Here is a 22440-nt window from a genome sequence, read left to right as displayed (position 1 = left end):
TTGCACAACCGAGCTCACTGTAGGGTTTTGCCCCAAATTATCCCATCTTTTTATGATCATAAAGCCTTGAAACGACAGCTGTAGTCTAGGTGCTTTCACTGCACATAAAGGGAACTTTGTTGTTAACTATCAGCGAGCCTCTTTACGGTACTGTAAAAACTAAGCGACACACGCTTCCACTTTTGAGAAGAAAGGAATCAAAGAGAAGGCATTTATACATTTGATATCGTCAGCACTTGGGAAGTCTGGAAGCTTTACAGCTCAGCCAAAAAAATAACAAGTCTAAAAAACAAAACACACAAAGACTAAACTCCAACAATGCTAGGTCGCATGAAAAAAAAAATTAAACGCTTTGAAGTTTCATTTTAAAAGGAAGAAAAATCGGGGCAAGGAGACACTGGCTTTTATATATGCATATATACACATATTTATACAATCTTAGCTCATATCTATATATATATGTGTGTGTGTGTATATAGATACATATATACAAGGTCAGCAAGAACAGGTTGCTTAAAGAGAACGTTCCGGTGCCCAAGAGACCCAAAGTACTTCTTTTCTGTACCTCTGTATACATACACACACACACACACACACACATATATATATGAGCTAAGATTGCCCTCTTTTCTTGAGAGGATCCCTTCCTTTGTTAAGTGAAGAAATTTAGAGGTTGTTCGAGGAGAACCGCTATGTACTGGGCCTGCTGAACTCGTACTGTGCAACAGCCTGTACTGCTTATAAGAGAATGATGCTACAGGTACAGAGGTGCAGAGGCCTTGCAACAAGAACTTGAAACCCTTCCTGAGCTCTAATGGCCCTTTATCTCACCTCATTACAGTACTGTGAGGGCTACCAGCTTTTACATAGACTTGGAAATGCTGCAGTTGCCTGTGATCCCAAACAGTAAAACATACCAGGACGCTGGCTTGGGCCTGACTACCTCAGCACAGCTTCAACAAAAGAGAAAGAATACACTTGCCGTTTCAATAAAGCACTTTCTGAGTGTATTCAGTTCCACATGCCATAAATATCATCCCTCCACTTAAGAAAAAGATTGTATTTTTATTAAGAAAGCACATACTGAAGTAATATGGAGCCAAGTTAGGAGATACTTACCTTAATAATGGAATAATCAACACAGAAACTCAAGCCTGAGCATGAGGTAGGAAATGCATTCCCTAATAAATCACTTAGTGAAAAAGGGAGAAGAATATAACCTTTTTCTTGTGCTAAACCACAATAAAAAAATGCTCTTCACATAAGCAGACATGAAAGAGTGAACTACAGAGCACATCACAGACTCATGTTTACACTGCTTTTATCAGATGTTTTATCTATCATTAATAATGAAGAAAGAGCAGCTATATATCAGATGTGCAATTTTGGTTGCAGGGTTTTTTAATGCTCTCTGTAAAAGCATTTTGTGTGTATTGAGATAGGTGCAACTTCCATGTGGCTCAAAGCAGCATGACATATTTTATTTAAACTGCCAAAATATTAGATTGATGATGCCTTGGAATTGTTTACTGTAAAACACAGTAGCAACTAGGTGTCTTCATGAGCTTTCCGCAAGAAAATATGGAGTCAGATTTCTTTCCTATCCTAATTTTTTGGGGAAAAAAAGTGTTTTCAGCTCATCTAAAGTAGTGGAGAATCAGTCTTTGTAAGGATGGCTGCAGAATGCACATTTTGTGGCTGACAGTCTAGTTTTGTTGATCTGGTTCAGTTACTACACAGGGTTTCAAAGCAGTGTAAAGCTAGGCCATGCGGGCAGCATCGCTGAGCATGTCACAAGTGTCAGTGGTGTCGTGAAGCTCTTCTTGTGAGAAGTGCAGCAAATAATTGCACTTCTCCAACGCTGCATCCAGCTAGCAATCAACCTATTACCCTAAGCGAGGGGATGGATTTTAATATCTTAGCATCATAGTATATAGAGCTATAAAATGCAGAAATGAGGTACAGAAAAGAAGAAGTACTTTGGGTCTCTTGGGCACCGGAACGTTCTCTTTAAGCAACCCGTTCTTGCTAACCTTGTAACACACGATGTCTGGAATGGCAGAAGAGGACTTTGCTACATCTAGGCACACACCTTTGATTTCAAGTATTTTAAGGATTTGGTTTGTTTGCTTTGCCTTATTTTTAACAAAATAATAGCTGACATTATGGTCTTAGTAAAGGCAAAATTTCCATTGGTCAAGCATGGCCATAAGCATTTTAAAGCCCAGACTAGTAACAGATTTTCCAGGTGTCAGCCTCACTAATGTCGGCAGCACCACTAAGGGAAGCCAATTACTAACACACTATTCTCAGCACAAACTCATTTTATTTAAGACTACTTTATCTTTTAACTGAAGTGAGATCTTGAGCCTTAGCCAAACAGAGTAGTACTTTTCTACTTCTGTAGACAGTTGCACTTCTGTAATAATATAATATTTGTACTTATGAGTACCCAATAATACACAGCAGCTTGATTTCCCTCCCCCAAATAATGGACAATAACAGTCTCTGCAATTTACACTACTCTTATTTCCCTAATATTTGCAATATAATCTGGTTAAACTTCCAGGCCTTGCAGAGGTGATATATCAAGACAGAAGAGTTTTTTAAAATCCACATATTTCACATACATCTCGATTATGCCAGCAGTGACTTGTGAAATGCTTGCTGCCTTTTCAGTTTAATAAAATCAAATCCAGCTTGAAGTCACTGACTAGACCAAAAGACATGGAAGTATTTCTTAATCAGCATTTGCGTATTGCAATTATGGGCATTTTCCCTTTATTTAAGTACCTATGTAACTTAGCTAATTTTCTGAAGGAAGGTCTAACTGCATATGTAGCAGAATAGAGCGAGCTAATGAAAAAACAAACCAACGAGTAATAACCAACTAGTAATTTTGGCAATTTTTGTAGCTTCTTCATTTTTATCTTGTATGTGGCTCCTGCAGAATGGTTTCAATCAACAGCCTGTGTGTTGCAAAGAAAGCAACCACATCGATAGATTAAAACATACCCTGGACTGTAAAATATCTGCTAAGTGTTTTGTTTTCTTTAAAAGAGGAAAAAAATGGGCTTTTAAAAAATCTTTTATGACACACTCAATCTAAATTCACTTATTTGAAAGCAGAATCAGCAATATGTATAAAGTGACAGCTTTTTTTCACCTCATGGCAAATCTCATAAACCAGAAATCCTAGTGTATTTCAATTAGGATGATGGCACATTTTGTGATAATGTTTTTCAGCAAAACAGTGGCTTTGACATGATATGGATTTTTCCAAAAGGTGTTTGGGAAACAGGGGGAGGGCAGCACAAAACCTATTCTGAGTAGGTCAGATAAAAATATTTACATATTGTTATTATTTCTAGTCAAAAGAAAGATACAAAAATGTAAGGGAAAAAGAATCTCATCTTTTCCCTTCACCAAAAAAGTGAGACACACACCTACAAAATTGTGTGCCAAGAACAGCATCCTGAGTCAGTCAGATTCTAAACAAAATGAACAGTTTCTTCATTTTGAATCATGTCAGCGAAGAGACTGGAAAATTTTCCCCCAACAACCCAAATAAAACAAAAAATGTTCACTGAGTAAAAATCCTATTTTTCTTTTGGTCCAAGAGGAACACAAGATGGTCTGATCCCAAGAACACTGTGTGCTTGGAATGCATTAAGTGAGGCAAATGGAAATATCACATGGGCAGTGCTCAAGGTCAAGTCCAGACTGAAAGAATGTAACCTTATTTTCAAAATAAGTGCCTTGGGTGAAAGAAGAGTAGACATGGGAGTGGAATTGACTTGATACGTACTGAAATCACTCCTACCAGTGCCTACTTTGAGAAAAAAAAGAGCTGAAAAAGTGCTGTTCAGCTTGCTTTTCTATGTTACAGAGTCAACAGCATGTTGCTATAAAGAATGCCAGATATGACAGTATTACAGAACATTACAATAGCTACGGGGCAAAGCAATGGCAACACAAAGCTGAAAAAAGGAACGGCTACAATGCAAGGAAATATGTATAGAAGTATGGTCCAAATAAAAAGGGGGAAAAAATCAGGAAAATACACTCCAAGCAACAAAGCCATCTTGCACTTCATCCTCAAACGGATTGTAGTGAGTTTAAAAAAACCCCCTAATATTTCCTCTCTAGCCTGAAACATTCATTGAGTTCTATCTCCTTTTAAAGGAAACACCTGTGAAAATGTAATGCAATGAAATGAAAACCATGGTTGCTGTAAGACATTTGAATACTCCTTGACAAGCTAATGAATATGCATAAATCAAAAAGAATAGCAATTCTCAGTCATTTGTGAACAACAGATATTTACAATGGCATTACACCCAGAACAATAGTCTATTATTCACACAGAGCTGAATGGAGCAGCAGTAATCCCCATATTGTATTTGTAGAAAGAGAAAAATGTAAATGTTACCATACCTCTGTCTTCAAGTGGATTGCTAGCAAGGTTAATCGTATGGAGTCCTGAGCTGGGATTATGGGCTAGGGCACTGGCTAGTTTCTGTGCAAAATCTCTGCAAGAAAAGAACAGAGAGAGTGAAAGAGTTCTGTTATCTCCTGAATCAACAGCACATTCAGAGGCTTAAAAGTGCCAGGGGATTACTAGACAGAAGTGGCCAATTTATCCCACTGCAAAACAGAAATGATTCTTCAGTTCTAAATAACGCTTTTGCCTGCTGATCCGCTGCCTCTCGACAGCAGGTAATATTATTATGTATCCATTCTGTCATCTAGGAGACTGAAGAGCGCTCAATCAAAGTGTAAAGCACTTTTCACAAGGATCTGAAGACACAACACAGCAGGGGTTATGCGGAATAACTCTGAACGTGAGCAGGTCTCTGAGCACCTCCCGGCACGCCGGTAGGGCCGGGATCCGCGCGGTGCAGCTCGGCCCCGCTGCGCCTCCACTCGGGAGCCAGCCCCTCACCGCGGCCGCCCCGAGCACCGGCCGCTCACACGGAGGGGCCTCGCAGCAGCCTCACAAGGTGGACAGCGGGCAGGAGCGCTGCTGACCCCGTGGAACAGCACAAACAGCGCTGCCACGGAAGAGCAGCACGCAGACGAGCTGCTCTTTTGTTGCTGGCTTCTTTTTACAGTGAGGAGCGTTACAGACCTGGAACTGGCCGATCACAGGTCTGGTAACATGCCCCAAGAGAAAGACTGTGCTATGTTGGTTGTCCAGCTCCCACAGCAGCCCGGCTAGGCAGCACCGGCAGCTTCACCATGGCTTCTAGTAACTGTTGCAGGTAGCTGTGGTGGCCACGGCAGCTGCTCACCCTGCCCTGAGCCCCCTGGAGAGGCAAGGGGACCTGCCCAAAGCAGTGGCTACGCCGTCAGAATCACCACACCCAGCTCAGAACTAGGTTCGGGTATCTACTGATATTCAGAGCTCATGCAGCAGGGTGAAATGAGATGCAACTGCACTGTCTGAGGTCCTTGAGGGACAGGTCACTGCTGGGAACTTTGGTGGCTTCTCCTCTGTCGTGCCTGTTCCCTGCTGGCTGCCACGGCCGGGACATTCTGCCAGATGCAGAGAACACGCCAGGCCAAGGAGCAGGCTGCTTTTGCCAGCTTCTGCAAAGAGCCTTTGCAGAGTGAAGTATTCATCGGGGAGTATTCCTGAAGACAAGTATTCTGGTGGTCACCATATTCCCTGCTTCCTTCCTCTAGAACACCCAAGCAATGTCACTTGCTTTTCAGCTCATTTGTTCAGGTGCTCCTGCACTATTCCCCTTTCTCTGAAATTAGGTATCACTGACCTCAATTACCATGCTAGTAATTATCAAAACATTAGTATCCTCTTTATGCATTAAAGCCACGTATAATCATCTAGACTGCACCCTGTATGTCTGTTAAAGAAATAGCAATGGGGATTAAAATGCTCAAGAACATCTAAACTGGCATAAATCCTATGCAATGGAGGATTCCATTGGACAATCTATTTTCACCAATAGCAAGCCCACACTTCCCTGCATCTGGGTCCTTACTCCTACCATTATTCCCAATTTTCTTTCCCCTCATCTGGAACAATGACAACTGCTTATGGGGCCATATCAAAAATCAAATCTCCAGGATCAAAAATGTGTGACTAGAAGCAGAAAATGGTGGAAGCATCTTAAACTGAAATACGTTCTTGCAACAGCACGGGTGTTTCTAGAAGCACTGCTCTTGCTACTTCTTTCCCAGTGCTGGCCTAGCAGTCTGCCACAGCTCATTAAAAACAATCAGTCTATAAGCTGTGTGAAGGGAAGATGCCCAACAGCAGCAGGATTTCTTCCTAGCGAGCAGATACGGTAACTTGTAGAATTGACAAGTGCATCCCCGACAAGAACAGACAATCCTGATCAGATAAGAGACACTAAGGCAACATGCCAAATACTATGCATGTAGATGGTGGCATGAAAATCAAAGTCTCCAGTTGTTCATCTGTCAAGTCCTATTAAAACTGAAACCAGGTCCAGCTGAGACAAGCCAATGCAGGCAATGTGCAAAGGTAGTCAATATAGCTTTTAGTATTCATGATTATCACTGTGTTTCATAGCACACAGAGCAAGAAAAATAAGCTAAAATCAGACATCTGTGTTTGAATGACAGCTGATAAAGGCAATGCAGAGTGACCAGGAGTTTCAGTGGTAATCTCCAAATCCATCACAATTTCCTGACTAATTTGGGTGGTTTCCTAGTGCAAAAACCATGGTGAGGTGCAGGGGGTGAGGGGAAAAAGGGAAGAGAGGAACCAAAAAAACTAGAAAGACCACTTAATTTTTCTGTTTGTTTCCCTTCCATACTTTTTCCTTCCTAATATAGGGCTCCCTTTCTCCTATCTTTCTATTGTTTTGTTAATTAAATATGAAAAATTATTGACACTATGCTTTGCACTTTGTCTACATGGTCTTGGTGCTGCTGTAATATTTAAAACAAGCTACAAATACTGCCAAATGGGTTAGTCTATAACTTGAATTTTGTCTCTTTTTCCTACAAAATAGTAAGTAAATACCTAGTAACAAACATCTACTCTATTTAAAACTTACGCAAGAACTAAACCACATGGCTTTCCCCTACATGCCATTCTTTTAAGGCTAGGTCAAGGGGTTAAACTTCTTAATCTACTTTCTTGCTTCTTTTAAAAAGTTACTAATTAATTAATAATAGTTACTAATGTCAAAGGGCTATTTTATTTGAGCAGGCTGCAATCCTCAAGAAGATAAAAACAGCTCTCTAGAAAAATGAAACTGTAATCTATCATCCAATGCTTAACAAAAAGGTTTACCACTATTTTCTAAGCAATAAAAGGTTTTCATGCTAGCATTTGTAAGTATATTTAGAGAGGAACAGTGCAAGTTGATTTAAGGCTTATGCTCCTATCCAACCCATTTCTGCTCTACCACTTAACCCAACTATCCAGGTAGGATTTAGAAAAAAAAAGCATAATTTTAAAGGCACTTCTTTGGCCTAAGGAACTTTTGAAAAACCTGACCGAAAGCTCCTAACCACAAGGGCATTGGGCATGAGGTTTTTTTCATGCTTATTCTAATTAACATATATCACACACTTTTTCCAATGGGAGTTAAGTAGTAAGTAATGCAATGCTTTGAAGAAGTCACTTACGTTCTCAGCCCGGCATTCTCCAACACCAGCTCTTCTAGGCGACTGGACCTACTCACCACTCGCAGAATCTGCTCACAGACATCAGCCGACTGCCAAAGAAAAGGCAGAACATCAAAGAACACAAACATGGAACTTCGTAGCAGGATCCAGGCCACAACCAGTTTCTAGTGATATATAAATAATAAATAAGGATTCCAAGAATATCCCTGAGGGAGTCAAATGGCAGCGGGGGACATAGAATCATTACAGTTGGAAAAGACCTTCAGGACCATCAAGTCCAACATCTGGAAAGGCTCAGAAAGAAGTGGGAGGCAGACCAGAACTGAGTCATTTAAGAAATTAGCCATCTAAGCACAAGGGGCAGAATTTTTATAATCATAGCAAAAAAGAAACACACACACACACACACACTCTGTCATTCAGAAAAATGACTCAATAAAAAAAAAAATCTGTTCCTAATCCATGTTATACCATTAGAAGAGTGGAGACTAAAGCCTAGACAGGAATGACAACTAAATATAAACAGGAACATGATAACGCAGAAGAAAAACAATCTTCCCAGGAGCAACAACAGTCTAGCTATTGGTCCTCCAAAGATTAAGTAAGGACGAGGGAATCAGTATGGAGTATTTCAGCAGGAATTCTCCTAACCTCCATGCTGAACTAAAACACATCTGATGATCTTCACTTTTGTCAGATGCGCTAAGTTGCACAATCATTTGCAAGCACCATGAACATGAACAAAACATGGTAAGAAAAGAGTTTGTTTCCTGAAGAGAGAGACAACCTCAGCAATTATAAAGCTGTTCCAGTGAACTCAACATCTTGCCATAATCTTTTATTTTGCTTCCAAATTTGTACAGATTCCCAGACAAATCCCACACTGACTAACATTCATGTGGAACCTAAAGCTGTACTCCAGTCACGATCATGAAGTGCTGAAATTAGTCAAATGTGCCCACCTTTAGAAACGGCAAAGTGATATTCATATTCAGGACATCTCTATTTCTAATGACAGGATGACTTTTTTTACTTTTTTTTTTTTTTTGAGTTTAGACTAATTTAATCTCCTAAAAAGAAGAAAAAAATACCCCAAACTCTCCCACACACATAAAATTATTATTCATTTACACAGTAGGGGTCACAATTTTGTCTAAATTGCATCCACTCACCTATCTTTCCAATTCTCTTTTTACCTTCCATATATTAATATTCCAGAGCATTCCCCCAGTGCTTCTACAGCAGTGTGATTGTAAACGAAGTGTTTTCACGTGCTGTGAAAACACAACAGAGATGCTGTCTACCCGGGACAACATCAGAGGGGGCCCCATAAAGTCCAGTGTATTCTGCAGCCTCTGCACATGCCTAGCCTCATACTGACTCTCTGCAATGTTTCTATGGCATGGATTTACTGCCCAGTAACTTACACTTTGTTGATACTCTCAACTGCAAGTGGAATGGCTGGAAGGTGAAGATTTGTTTTGACAAGTTGGTGCATTTTAAAGACTGACAAAGTTTACATGCTTGAATAAAACTGTTCCACATAAAAGTTGCTAAGAATTCCCAAAATTTCCATGAAAAAAAAACATTTTGGATAATACACACAGCTCTTGTTCTAGGCAAACTACATTGGCTAGTCACCTAAGTGTACTATCTTCTTACAATTTTGAATTTGAAGCATAAGCTCATAGTTTTACTGTACCTGTGGTTTTAACAAGGAACTACAAGATTAAAATACCTTCAGATTCACACCATATACAATTTTAAGCAGGGTGCTCCATCAGGAAAGCAAAAAAGTGTTTTGTCTAATTTAAGGGAGGGAAATGATAGCTTAGGAATGCAATGAGCACATTTTTATATCAAGAGACTCTTATTCTTTATTTTCAGCTTGTCATTTTTGTTACCACAAATCACTAAATATTTATTACTTTAAGTGATTAGTTTCAGACAGCTAAGAGAAAAATTCATCAAGTTGAAATGAAAATTAGGAGAAAAGTCTGCTCTATATTGTGAAAAAAGAAAAAAAAAAGGGAAACAAAACCCTGATACTTTTTCACAACTCCAAAAAGCAACAGAGATTTCAGGTTGCTTTGAGGGTAGTTTACTATTTAGTACTCAAACATGGTTTGACAGAACTAGCAACACCTAATGAAGTAGCTTTGTGTGGCATCCTTATCTCTAAACAAGCTTTCCAAACTTTATCCATATAAAATTTTGTCAAGACCTCAAGCTGACTCTCAGTAGTGTTCTTACAGCATTAATTACTTGTCCAGTCATTCACATTTTCGGGATATGATTAATGGAAAAATATTTTTGAATAGACTGCCCAGTTTTACATCCCTTAAAAAAAATCAAGCTCTTGAAAAACATAAAAGTACCTCTTAAAACACAATAAAGACAAAAAATAGCAAGCATATTGTTTCAATTTATTACTTACTAATTTCAGGTCCTTGGAGGACAGCTTTGTAAACCACTGGTTGTACTCCAGAGCAGCAACTATAGGTATTAAGTCTCTAGAAAAAGAAAAAACACTTTTACACACTTTTCATGTAACTGTCAGTTTTGGTAGCTAAAAAAACAAACCAAACATTTCTTTCATATCTAATACACTCCACTCCAAAGTAAAACATGAACAGTTGTGTATCTTGATCTTGCCTGTATTTTAATACAGAGTTTTGACTGGCCAACAGACATTCATTCTAGCATGAATTTCTAAAGCAGAAATTTGTCTAGGCTGCCATTCCTACTCTCAGCATTACTTTTTCTTCAGCTTGTGACATATTTAAGCTTCTTAATCACCTCTAATTATAATTGAGCATGACGCTAAAAAGCTTTTTGGCACTCCGACGATTTAATATAATTCCATGACTGAATGCTTCTAGAGAACAACTCCTTGTCTCATCTCTATAGTTATATTCCCTCAGGAAGCGGGAAACCTGCAAAAGGATAATGTGACATTCAGCCCAAACCCCCTCCTAACTGTAAAGGGGATTTCTAAAATGAAATTCTGTTTCTTTATTCTAAGCCTCTTAATTTGAGCTGCTCTCCCCAAATTCCTCCAATAACAGATGTTCATAAATATCACATCTGTGCACTACCCTCCACCAGATTCGCTCATCATACACTAGTATGCTATTCAGCAGCACGACTCTTGCATCACCTTTCCAGAACACATTAAATACATGTATACAAACAGAGGCATTCAGCAACTACCCAGAAACGTCTTTTCTTTATAACAAAATAAAGGAGCTGCAGCATACTTTGAATTATGTGACCAGCAACAGTGCCATCTCCACCTCATTTTTGGCAGGGACAAACTTAAAACCACTGACTTCGACAAGCTACTGTCCAGCCTCCAGCTTTCCATTTGAGGCATGTGCAGGTCAGCACCTCCGAGCACTAAACGGTGTCTCTTTCTTATGTGCTCTGCTTCCTGTCCTTGACTTGCCCTCCACTAACACTCAAAGCACTTCAGGGTGATGGCAAAAATGTGTAGAAAAGCCAAGAGAGAAGGCAGCGTTGTATGGGCAAACATCCAGCAGGCTACATGGAGAAGGGCAGTTGTTCCGTTTGGGAGTGCAAGCCCATCACAAAGGCAAGAGTGAAAAGGTGCTGCGTTTTGCAGCAAAAGGCTGAGGGAGCTGGGCCTGTTCAGCCTGGAGAAGAGAAGGCTGAGAAGGGACCTGATCAGTGTATTTAAGTACCTCAGGGGAGGCAGTGAGAAGGATGGGGCCAGCCTCTTTTCAGTGGTGGCCACCAACAGGACTAGAGGAAACTTCCACAAACTGAAGCACCAAAAGTTCCACAGGAACTTAAGGAAAAAAACCTTAACAGTGAGGGTGACAGAGCACTGGAACAGGCTGCCCAGAGAGGTTGTGGAGTCTCCTTCTCTGGAGATCTTCGAAACCCGCTTGGACGCAGCCCTGTGCCACGTGCTCTAGGTGACCCTGCATGTGCAGGGGGGTTGGACTAGATGACCTCTAGAGGTCCCTCCCTTCCAACCTCAACCATTCTGTGATTCTAGGTGTCAGTTGGGAGGCTCATGAAAAAACAGGAGCGTTTCCACGCTCTTGCAGAGGACCTGGCGTGTGGTGCCCGGCGAGGCCTACGCCCGGTGCCCACGCTCCCCCAGGTGCAGTCTCATGCCAAGCTCCTCCTCATAAAGGCAGCCCAATTTCACCAGCTTCACGGCGGGTGCAGATTCACTTCCACCCACCGGGTCTCCCCTCCCACCTTCTCACTTCTCAACTGGAAAGAACTATTCGCTGAGTGAATGATCAGGGGATAAAAAACACCAGAAAAGCAGAGGTATTACCCCCTTGGGTTTATTTTCAATAAATCAGCCCTGCTGCCTTGTGAGTTCTCCTCTCTAAATTGGTCTTCCTGTTCCGCCTTCCGCCTTATCCAGGGCCTGTTTGTGCAAACTTGAGACAGGCACCACTAACACCCCGAGGGATTAGACTGCCCACGTGCACGCTCCCCTCCTCCCCCTGGCACCAGCAGCGGGAACCCTGCCCGTGCTGTCCCGAAACGCTGCTCTACTAGATTCGACCTCATTTTAAACAGAAACGAGAGGGCTTTTTCAGGCTTTTTTTTTTTTTTTTTTTTTTTTTTTAATTTTTGCAGGTGCTTCTGAGCAGTGTGGGGTCCTCCTGGAATTTATCTCTACTCTCTCTTGCTTCTAGCCTGCCTGCCCACATTGCATTTATTATTGCGCTTCTCTTTCCAAAACACTCTACCACTTTATTCATTTTTTTTTTAATTATAGTTGTGGTACCAACCACAGTGTCGATTCTTTTGCAATACAATAAGAAAAAAAAATGCTAACAACCATTTCTATAAGCAGGGCCTTCTCATAACTTTCTTCAGGTTATACTGAGTTGCTTACATTTATTTATTGGCTTGTTTGCCCAGCTACCATCAGAATAAAGACAGATTTACAGAACAACAACACTGTGCCATCTTAAAATGAAAACAGATTCTGTTCTGGAATGCAGAAAATCTCTCCAAGCTTCCGCAACGTGCAAGCTTTTGCAGCACCTTCAGGTTTTTTCAGCAACATTGTCTTTCAGTGTATTTTTTGCCAGTGGCAATAAATCTAAACATTGAGAGTGTGGGGGGAAAGAAAAAAACTAATAACACTGTTCTGTCATTTTATTTTTTGAGAGTCCAAAAGTGCTAAAACATATGCTACTTGGATTAATATTGTGCTCTTGAGTTAAATAAACCCTGTTCACTTTGGGCCTTTTTTGTTGTTGTTAAACAATTACATGGTTCACAGCCCAACATAACTTCAAATAAAACCTCTGAAGTCATTTTCCCATGTGGCAAGCCATGCTATGCACTTTAACTGTCAGACACTCTGGGAACTTAAAGCTTCATCTATAATTCATGTCATCTTATGTTGACCTCTAGCAGAAATGCCTCACTAGGAAAAATACAAATTGTTATTTTTGAAATACAAAGCCTCTGTACATAGAGGATTGATCCCACTATACCTCATTTCTGAGCTGCTCCACAACATAAAGTATAGAGATGCTTCAGTAATCCCCAAAATAACGTGGACAGGACACACAACAGTCTCTTCAAAACCAGAATGCTTTGGCATACTGTTATTATTCTTAATTTAGAGCTTTCTCACTGTGCAGAATACTTGCATGTATTCTTCAACTGATTGGGATCTTGGATCCTAATTTGCATTTTCAATGAATCACTTAAGGTTTTGGCTTCTTAAAAAATGTTACAGCTCTCTTGAAAATTTCAATTCAAAGTCTTTTTCTCTGTTCATCTTTGTGATGACATTCACAAACTGTCATCACAAAATGGATTGCAGGCATGTAAACATCTCTAAAACTGTTTTCAATCTTTGAACTTACACAGTCATCAGACATTCAGTAGACTGTTACTAGCAACACAAATATTCTTCCTCAGTGATGTCAATTTTGCGATACACACTTTAATGAAAATCTCCTGTGAAACAACAAATTACTATTCCATTTGCCTTAATACAGCTCACCTGATAAATAATGAATATTTAAAGTGTTTCTTTCATCTGCTGCTAACTAATAATTGTTATTTTAACTCCTTATAAATTGCTCAAACACTTAATTTCTATTGATGCTGGGTATCCAGGTCACCTCAATAAAGGCCCTATGTTCTTTTCAGCAATCAACCATGCAACATGTGTGTTTTTAGATTCTTTTCCCACATTTGCCTGTGCTGAATAGTACATGTTTCCCAATCATTCTCAGCTCTTAGCTGCCTGTTCAGTCTTCGGCTACACAGGTCACAGAAGCAGCTGCAGCCCTGTAGACTTGTTCCTGTTACCAGTTAAGTAGCTAACACAGGTACAAACACCTCAGTAAGCTCAGTTCAGTAGCATGGAATTCAGCATGGACTGTGCAAACCCACTGCAGAAGCCAAATAAATATGCAAGTGGATTTTTTGTGCAAGTTAACACACAGCAAGCTTACAGCTGCAGAGACTGCTGTGCTGAAATACTCTCATCTACCTACCTTTGAGTTTAGTTTTTCTATTATAATCATTTTAACAACAAATTTCTGAAAAATCTCTTAATTCTTTAATTGTACTTTCCCACAGAAACAGCTGCTTTCTATGTCTTATTTAAAGCTTCTTAGATTTTTCATTTTTCTTGTATAATGATAAACTCAGATTTAGATTCCTTCCCATTTCATCTTACTTAAATGAGTTCAGATTGATTCTTAGAATTCAACTTTCTCAGTCAGCTGAATTTGGTAAACTCAATACAATGCCTGGCTAAGTTTCTGCATCTCATAGTAAAACTACTCTAAATTAGCTTTTTTTTCTAAAGGTAAATCTTTTTCTTGGCATATATTATAAGAGGAGAGACTGTTTCCTGGGGTTCAGATGAACAACTTAAGTATTTTACTGACTTTCTAAAAAAAGTCATTTATTTTACTAAATATACCAGCAGAAAAAGATTCTGCAGAACTAAAGATAGCATAACACAGTATTTTGCTTTAACTACTGGATGTAAATTCATCTTCTCGAACCCTTTCAGCGTAACATGGTCTCTATGAGTTTTTTGTGCAAACAGAACAGCTGTGCTAGAAACACAAAGTGATACAGCTGGTCATTCCAGAGGTGCTTTCAGACTTTTAAGTAACATCTTACACAGGACAGACAAATTCTACTGGAAGGAGGGATTATGAAACGTGACAAGTTTCCTAAGAACTGGTATGCTTCCTGCATGTTGTTTACCTGTGGTCAAGATGGCTGAAGTCTTGCAAATTCAGCTCCCTGGTATCTTGTGTCAGATAAATTGTATCAACATCCTGTTAAAAGTACATCAAAAATACATCTTTATAGAACTGGCTTTTTTCCCCCCTCAAGCACCGTGATTTACCTTCTTTTTTATCCTTTGTACGTCTAGAAGAAAAGAGCTCCAGCACAAAACATGTACCTACCCACTGTACTTCTTCTCTATAGGGAAACCCAAGCCAGTCACAAACACATGCGTACATCTGTGAAAAGCCTCCTGCAAACAACACAAGGGAGCATTGAACATAACAGTAAAACAAACAAGTGAATATCTAAAGACATACCTCAATACTCTCACTTAAAAAAACACCTCCGAGTCTTTCAAAACTCACTCTCTTTTTCTCTCAGAAGGGTGTCCATTGTGCTGCTGAAAGAAACTGCAACAGACTGAGGCTATCCGACTTCTGCAATAGCCGGCAGGTTGCAAAAAAGCTTAAAATAGTGCATTCACCCACCAATCAGAAGTCTACTGTATCCTAATTACACCTTTAAACTAATTACACCTTTTCAAGCTTCTGCCAGAAATAGAATTCAACTTCCTGACACTGCAATTTCAACCTTTTTATACTGGAGCCTTCAAATTCATTCTCACCACAAGGTCCAAGTTCTGCCACCGTCTGACTGTCCCACAGGGCCTGGAGATTAGCCAGTCTTTCTGAAGGCTCCATAGTTACTTTTTTCAGAATCCTCCTAGATGCAAAGGGAAAACCATCATTCATGGCTTTAAAAATATTTTTAAGCCTGGACAATTATATGCACTCATGGATCTTTATTTCACAGATAATTTTATATAATTTTAATGATGTGTATAGGAAGAATTACCATCTTTAGTACAATTTGATTCCCTGGCTGGAAGTCAAACACACTGTGATACAGCACAAGAGTAGCAGCATTTGTCTTTTTTTCCTTCTGATAACTAAGCCTGTGACTCTTGGAGCAACTGAACCCTTTTCTAGAACAAGATTGTCCAAGCTAAGTAGACCTGTGGAGCTTGATTAACACGAGGATGCCCAGAATAGGAGAGAGACACGGTATTTTTGGTTATGGGTTATGCTGAAATAGCTGCAGTTTGTACAGTGCTTTTATGAAGTGAAAACACTGTGGTGCAAAGGGAAGGATGCTGAGTGGCCTCTAGGCTGCGATTTAGATATCCAATTCTAATCTCTGTACTGCAATAGTGTTCCTCAGACTCCACACTAAAACACAAGCCTTTCTTCTGCCTTTTAGGAAACAGAAAACAAATGTTCTTCTGAATGACAAGAGAGCCTCAAAGCTTTTGGAATTCCACACAACAGGGGGAAAGAATAAGCAAGCAATGTTAACAGCAGAAATCTTTTTCCCCTTTCTTGCCTCCTCTGGTCTCACAGCAGCATATTGTTCATTTTGGAGAGCTGTCCCATATGACAGCAGAGCAAGAAAAAAAAATCAAATTTCTTTTCTGGGAACTAAACCCTCCACATAGCCACACAAAATTCTCCAGCAAGGTTCTCAAGAGGCTCAAAAAAAAAAAAAAACCCAAAAAATAAACAAGAAGTTGGCAAGGCAATCACAGATGCTGAGATAAACATGCATGGCTTTGCAGCCCTCTTCACTCTTTTTGTCTGCATTTCTCTCATCATTAGTTTTATGGCTACTCCGTAAGTATTCACTTCTACACTTTCTTTAGGAAAGATTTCCATCTCCATCATTCCATTTAATAATACCACCACAAAAAAAAAAAACCCACAAGAAATAAAAAACAAAACTGTCAGCTGAAGTTATGAATTTGATTTCCTACTGCACCTGCAGGTGAATAATAAAGATGGACACCCAAAATAAAACACATATAACTACTAAGACCGTTCACATCGAAAGTCTTTTTAAAAAAATGACTTGGAAAATTTTATGATCCATTCTCCTTAAAATTGAACAAAACAAAAAACAAGCAAACAAGCAAAAAAATGAGAGAGTAATATAGCTGCATTATCTGAGAGGTAGCGATGAAGATGCAGCACAGCTAGAGAAGAGGAGGAGGAAATTAAAATGAAGAAAAATAACTAAAAACTGCTGCAAGATGATAAAATTCTGAAGCTGATGATAAAACAGTCAAGAGAAAACAAAGGTAAGAACAATGCAAAACTGAAGCAGCAGGAAAAAAGAGCTAGAAAAGCAAACGTGACCCAGAGAGCCACTTGTTTGTTCTATTGAAGGTATATAACAGAAGGCCTAGGGCTCAGTTTTGAAGCACCAGGTTCAGAGTCATGTGAATTATATAAGATTTCACAAAATGTGAAAATAAGCACATTTTTTCCCGCCGCTTCCAACTCAGATTTGACTCCTCCAAAATGGAAAAGAATAAAACAAAAATATTGAATATTGCGACTGCTTATAGGAAAAAGGAGGCAATTAAACACCTAGAATCACAGCTATATCTGAGGTTGGAGAGACAGTAAGGTTAAAAAAAAAAAAAAAAAAAAAGCCTAAAACTCCAAATCCTCTCACCAGTCAAAATGAAAGCGCTTTTGACCACATAGAGCACAGTCTGCCCTAGCTCTGTGTTGCTTCATCATTCTACCATACACTTCCACAGGCCTGGATGAAAATTTAGCACTTGCCTTAAGGCACTTGACATCCTCTCTGCATTTCTGCTGTAAGGTGGGGGACCAAAGGACCATTATAGGGTGGTTCTTCACTCTGTTGACACAATCTGTTCTTGCCTCAAGTGCCCCAAAGGCTACTTACACTGGCGAGAGCCCCGGGAATATCTTCCTGAGGCAGGTTCCAATATGGGCCAGCACCTCGTTCACGTCCTCGGAGGTCGCCAACTTCATGGTAATGGTGCATTTCTCCGTTTCCATGATCAGCTGCACAAAACGGGGAGAGGAAAGGGGCAGGAGAATCAGGTACCCTTCATTTAAATTGGGTGCTGCTGCTTTGAATGCTGGCAGAATGTTTTGCACGCCAGCAGCCACTCTGTTACATGTTAATTAATACTTTGCTCCATGCCTTTTAGAGAAATCATTCAGATAATACAATGCCTTAGTTCAACTGATGCAGTAACTCAGTTCACATCACTGCCCTGCCGTTGGGGGTATTTGCTCCAGTGAGGTGAAGAAAACGGAACCCGCTTGTCAGCAGCCTCTTAAGTTGTGAGTGTTCAGAGCCAGGGCAGATCACCACAGATACTCCAGCAAGCCACAGAGGCTTGGTTTTTGTTTAAACTGGCTCCTGGATCTCTTTTAGTTTCCAATTATGTCTAGGTTTATCACCAGACAAACCAAGTGACTGTATTATCTCCAGAGCACACACACTAACTTCATGTTCCCACTACTTCCATGACTTCCAGCACCTGTGGCCATTCATTCTCCCAGGATGAACAAGTGGCCAAGTCACTGCCATTTTTTATTATCGCCAGCACTGCTGCACATTTCCCTCATGTTCTTTTGCCTGCCCATGTGCTGATTCATCCTATCTTGTTTTTGTGATGTGCCTGGCACAAGCCCATGGGGTGCCACAGATGGGCACGCTGCTGCAACAAGACCTGTTGCCCAAAGGAGTTACTAAGGCCTCCACCAGCAGGCACCTATAACACTTGCAAGTTTACAGCACAGGTGAATGTAAAAAAAGAAAAGCCTTACAAAAATACCTTAGAAAATGGTATGCTAAACGATGTTGCTGAAAATCAGCACTTTCCTTGTAAGCCTTTATAACAACTTCCGCCTGTCCCTCTAGGAATAATTACTCTTAACTACCATGCCATTTGAGTGCCTTAAATGAATAAGGCCATTTACTAAATGTCTCCCCATTAAACAGGTAAACGACTAGAGCTTTTTTTCCTTAACGAAAAGCTTCAAAAGCTGGGTTAAACAGATGACATGTTAAACACAAGGAAAGCTTTATAGAATTCAAATTGCACTGACAGACGCTCCTATTCCTATAAAACTCTTAAAAAAAACCACACATGAAACACATGAAGACTTTGATACAATTGGCCTATCAAATCTTGTCAACATGTTCATCTTTTATGAATGAACAACGTATAAAAGACATTCTTCTTTTCATCAGCTTCTCCTAGACATTCACCTTTTTGGCACAGAACTTTCCCCTCACTCCCCCTTTTTTCTTTATTTCTTTCTATTTTTTATAAAGCAGGAACAACACCAGCAAGAGGTGAAAAGAAACAACCTCTGTCTGCAAGGCAAGCAGAAGCATTTGGCTTCACCACAAAAGACTTATACCACTAAAGACATCCAACCTGGCATGGTGTGGATTACATAACAATTATCAATGGTTTTTCATTTCTGAGAAAAACAGCCACATTAATGTGACTGATGAAAACCTGCACCATTTTAGCTTCATCCCAACTGACCTACGAAAAAGCTGCATTTATCATCTTTATCCCATCCACACTCATTCTTAAAATGGATTCCTTAAAATTTTTACCATTATTTTAGCTTTTAAAAGCACCATCAAAGCAACAATTCAAATGTGCAGTCTGCTCTCTGGATGGGGACCCCTCCGTGCTAGAACATTATCTTCTCCTTGACTGGCACACATTTAGCAAAGAGTAAAGAGGCACCTTTTAACTAGAATATCACCAGTAAAATCTATCAGTGTGCCACAACATGAGTTTGATAAAAGACTGAAAACACCCACCTGACCTGGTTTACTGGAAGTTATTCCTTGGATTTCCAAGTAGCTGAAAGTCAGTTCTAGCTATAATTAAAAAAGAAAAGGCCACATTAGTAAGAAATACTTTCCTATTTTAAAAAGCACTGGCATATTTCAATACAGTTAATACAAAAAACCTTGAATAAGAGGATCATTATTTTACATGAGTTTCCATAGCGTATATCAAGTATTTGTTAATATTCTATATCCACTCATATTTTGTACCAAAATGAGATGTGCGTGTTGCTTATTATGGGCTTACATGGTTATTAGGGGCTGTGAGAATATCTAATTGGCTATTTTACTGACAGCTATCAGCCTATCAGCTTAAAACAAAAATTATAACAAAATTCTAGAATAAAAATTGTAATTGCCTATTCAACACCCTACTGGTGTGTACTCTTGTGAGTGAATAACTCTTAGTAAGACTACTTATAGCAGCCCTTATTAATCTTTCAGGAATAACACTGATCCCAGAAGTGAAAACTTTTTCTGTATAGAAACTAAAAGGGACATATAACCCACCCACCTACATATATAAAATGCTCAAGACTGTATTAGCACGTCTAAAATTTTGTGAAGAAATAAAATGGCATGCCCATTTCCTTTTATTTAACATCAATATCATTGCAACTGTAACAAACTTTTTAAAATAATAATCACCTGTACTTTATCTTCCCTTCACGATCAGGGTGCTTCCAGGCAAACACCAAATTATTCTATTTCTACCCTGTGACAACTTTTTTTTCTTTTCTTTTCTTTTTTTTTTTTTTTAAAGACGCTGAACTACAGCTGCACTTTTCAGAATCCAAACGCAATTCCCAAGGATATCCATTTACAAAGGGTGTAAAAGCACACCAGGAATTGTCTGCAGAACTATGATTTACTTCTTTCATATTTTTCAAATTATTTACCTACCAGATTAAATGCTTTACATGAGTAATGTATTTGTATGTGCCAACATATATGTTTCACGTAATCAAAAGTACTTAACTCCTCAGTAAAGTTTGCCATAGCTTACCAGTTTACCAGAACCAGACTCAAGAATTCATCCTGCAAAAATTCTGACTAGAATTCACAAATATCATTAAATGTGATGGCATGTCTATAATTAAGATTCAATTCATTCTTCTACTTTCAAAAGATTCACAGTCCTTGTGGAACAAACCTACAAAACACATTCCTCTTCTAAAACTGCGAAATAATTTCTTTACAGTCTTTTAAAACATTTAGTCTTGTTTATTACCTATAACTATTTCAAACAACAACAACAAAAAATTCCTTTTAAGATGCTGTAAGTGTCATTCATTTAGGAAACCCTGTAGTTACCAGTCAGCTAATTTCACGGTTTTCAATTTTTTTTTGTCAATTAAAATTTACTAAGAGCCGGCACCAGAAGTGAGTTTACAGATCGAAATTATGTCTCCACATCTACATCATACACTTTTCTGCAGGTTGATGTTATAGCTACTGATCGCATTTACTGATGTTGTAACTACCTTTATACAGACAGCAGAATTAGTATGTTTAAGTACTGCAATTCCTTTCCTAGAAAAGGGGTAAACAGCCTTGCTGAAGCTGTAAAACACATCTAGTTTAGTGGAAATTAAGGGATTGATCCTCTTTGTAAAGTTCAGGTGTCCACAGTTTGTAAGATCTTTGCTCCAAGGAAATCGCGCCAGTGGATGTGATACTTCATCCGCTTTTACCCTGTTTAACTTTCATCCTTGTTTACTAGACACATCTCAGCAGCGCCGTTCAAGGAAAGGTCAATCAGAGACAGCAACAACACTCATCAAAACTGGCGAACTCTGGGCGTACGGGATTTTGTGAGAGTTCCCTGAAGCTTATAGAAGCATTTTTTCTGCAGTCTCCCTAGAAGTTACTGCATTCTAGTCAAACTGAGGTTTGCAGGATCAGAAAGCTTCCAGGCAGATTTCGAAAATATGACAGGCTTTAGAAAAATCAGTACGTTTCGTTAATCTTTCTGCTACCAAAAAAAAGGCATTTTTTTAATCATCCTAATGATTGCAAAGCTTCATTTTGAAATAAATCATCTGCAGAAGGACTTTCTTCTGATTATTCTTCTATTTCATTAAAGTCAGAGCTTTGTTAGTAAAGCACACCTTCTAGATTACAAAGGAAATAGAAATAAGTTCCCCAACTAAGTAAATCCATTTAACAAAATAAATTTTGTAGAGGGGACAGTGATTTTAAACTAGTATTACAGTTACTCATTGGGAACAGCAACTTGTTGTCAAGAGCTTTCTAATGAATTATAACAGCTTTGCTCCTAGTTGCCTACGGAGGTCACCATCAACACGCACCCATCATACCCTCACTACACAGATCACAGAGTCACAGAACAGTTGGGGTTGGAAGGGACCTCGAGAGACCATCTAGTCCAACCCCCCTGCTCCAGCAGGGACACCCGGAGCACGTGGCACAGGGTGACATCCAGGTGGGTTTGGAGATCTCCAGGGAAGGAGACTCCACAGCCTCTCTGGGCAGCCTGTTCCAGGGCTCTGTCACCCTCATGTGAGGGTGTTCGAGTTGTTCCTCAGTTAGCTCGATGTTTTCATGTAACCAGTCACCAAACTATCTTAAAAGGGCCTTTAAACTGCGCTGGTCCAAGGGGCAAAAGACAAGCAGCTAAGATACATAGGCAGAAGGGACAGGCTGATGAGCTGAGGGTATTAAGCTTCAACAGAAATTAAAAGCAGAATTACCTCATCCACCAAGCAGAACCTTCAAATTACATAGGTGAGGCATCCAGAACAGAAAATCTTGCATCAATCTTTCCATCTTATTTTTCTATGAAGCATATATACACTCCATAGACACACACACATGCACACATAT

At 39.5% G+C, this 22440-nt stretch overlaps 1 protein-coding gene across 5 annotated transcripts in view; it reads right to left on the bottom strand.

The window, feature by feature from the left end:
- The window catches only part of CARMIL1 (capping protein regulator and myosin 1 linker 1), a 173427-nt gene that overhangs the window by 75206 nt on the left and 75781 nt on the right, over positions 1-22440 (bottom strand). For all 5 annotated transcript variants that reach the window (XM_088533402.1, XM_088533405.1, XM_088533403.1 and 2 more), the window contains exons 4-11: positions 19564-19623; positions 17650-17771; positions 15521-15618; positions 15075-15145; positions 14869-14942; positions 10064-10139; positions 7627-7715; positions 4438-4532 (exon numbers count right to left, since the gene is read on the bottom strand). In XM_088533402.1, the coding sequence (XP_088389528.1) occupies positions 4438-4532; positions 7627-7715; positions 10064-10139; positions 14869-14942; positions 15075-15145; positions 15521-15618; positions 17650-17771; positions 19564-19623 (685 nt within the window). The remainder of the gene's footprint in view (positions 1-4437; positions 4533-7626; positions 7716-10063; positions 10140-14868; positions 14943-15074; positions 15146-15520; positions 15619-17649; positions 17772-19563; positions 19624-22440) is intronic.

The sequence above is a fragment of the Tinamus guttatus genome, unplaced genomic scaffold (assembly GCF_059628265.1).
Source record: "Tinamus guttatus ecotype Peru unplaced genomic scaffold, ASM5962826v1 Tinamus_guttatus_pri_ptg000497l, whole genome shotgun sequence".
NCBI classification, from domain to species: domain Eukaryota; kingdom Metazoa; phylum Chordata; class Aves; order Tinamiformes; family Tinamidae; genus Tinamus; species Tinamus guttatus.
Note: the sequence above shows the minus strand (reverse complement) of the source record. Positions and strands in the feature narration are given on the sequence as shown.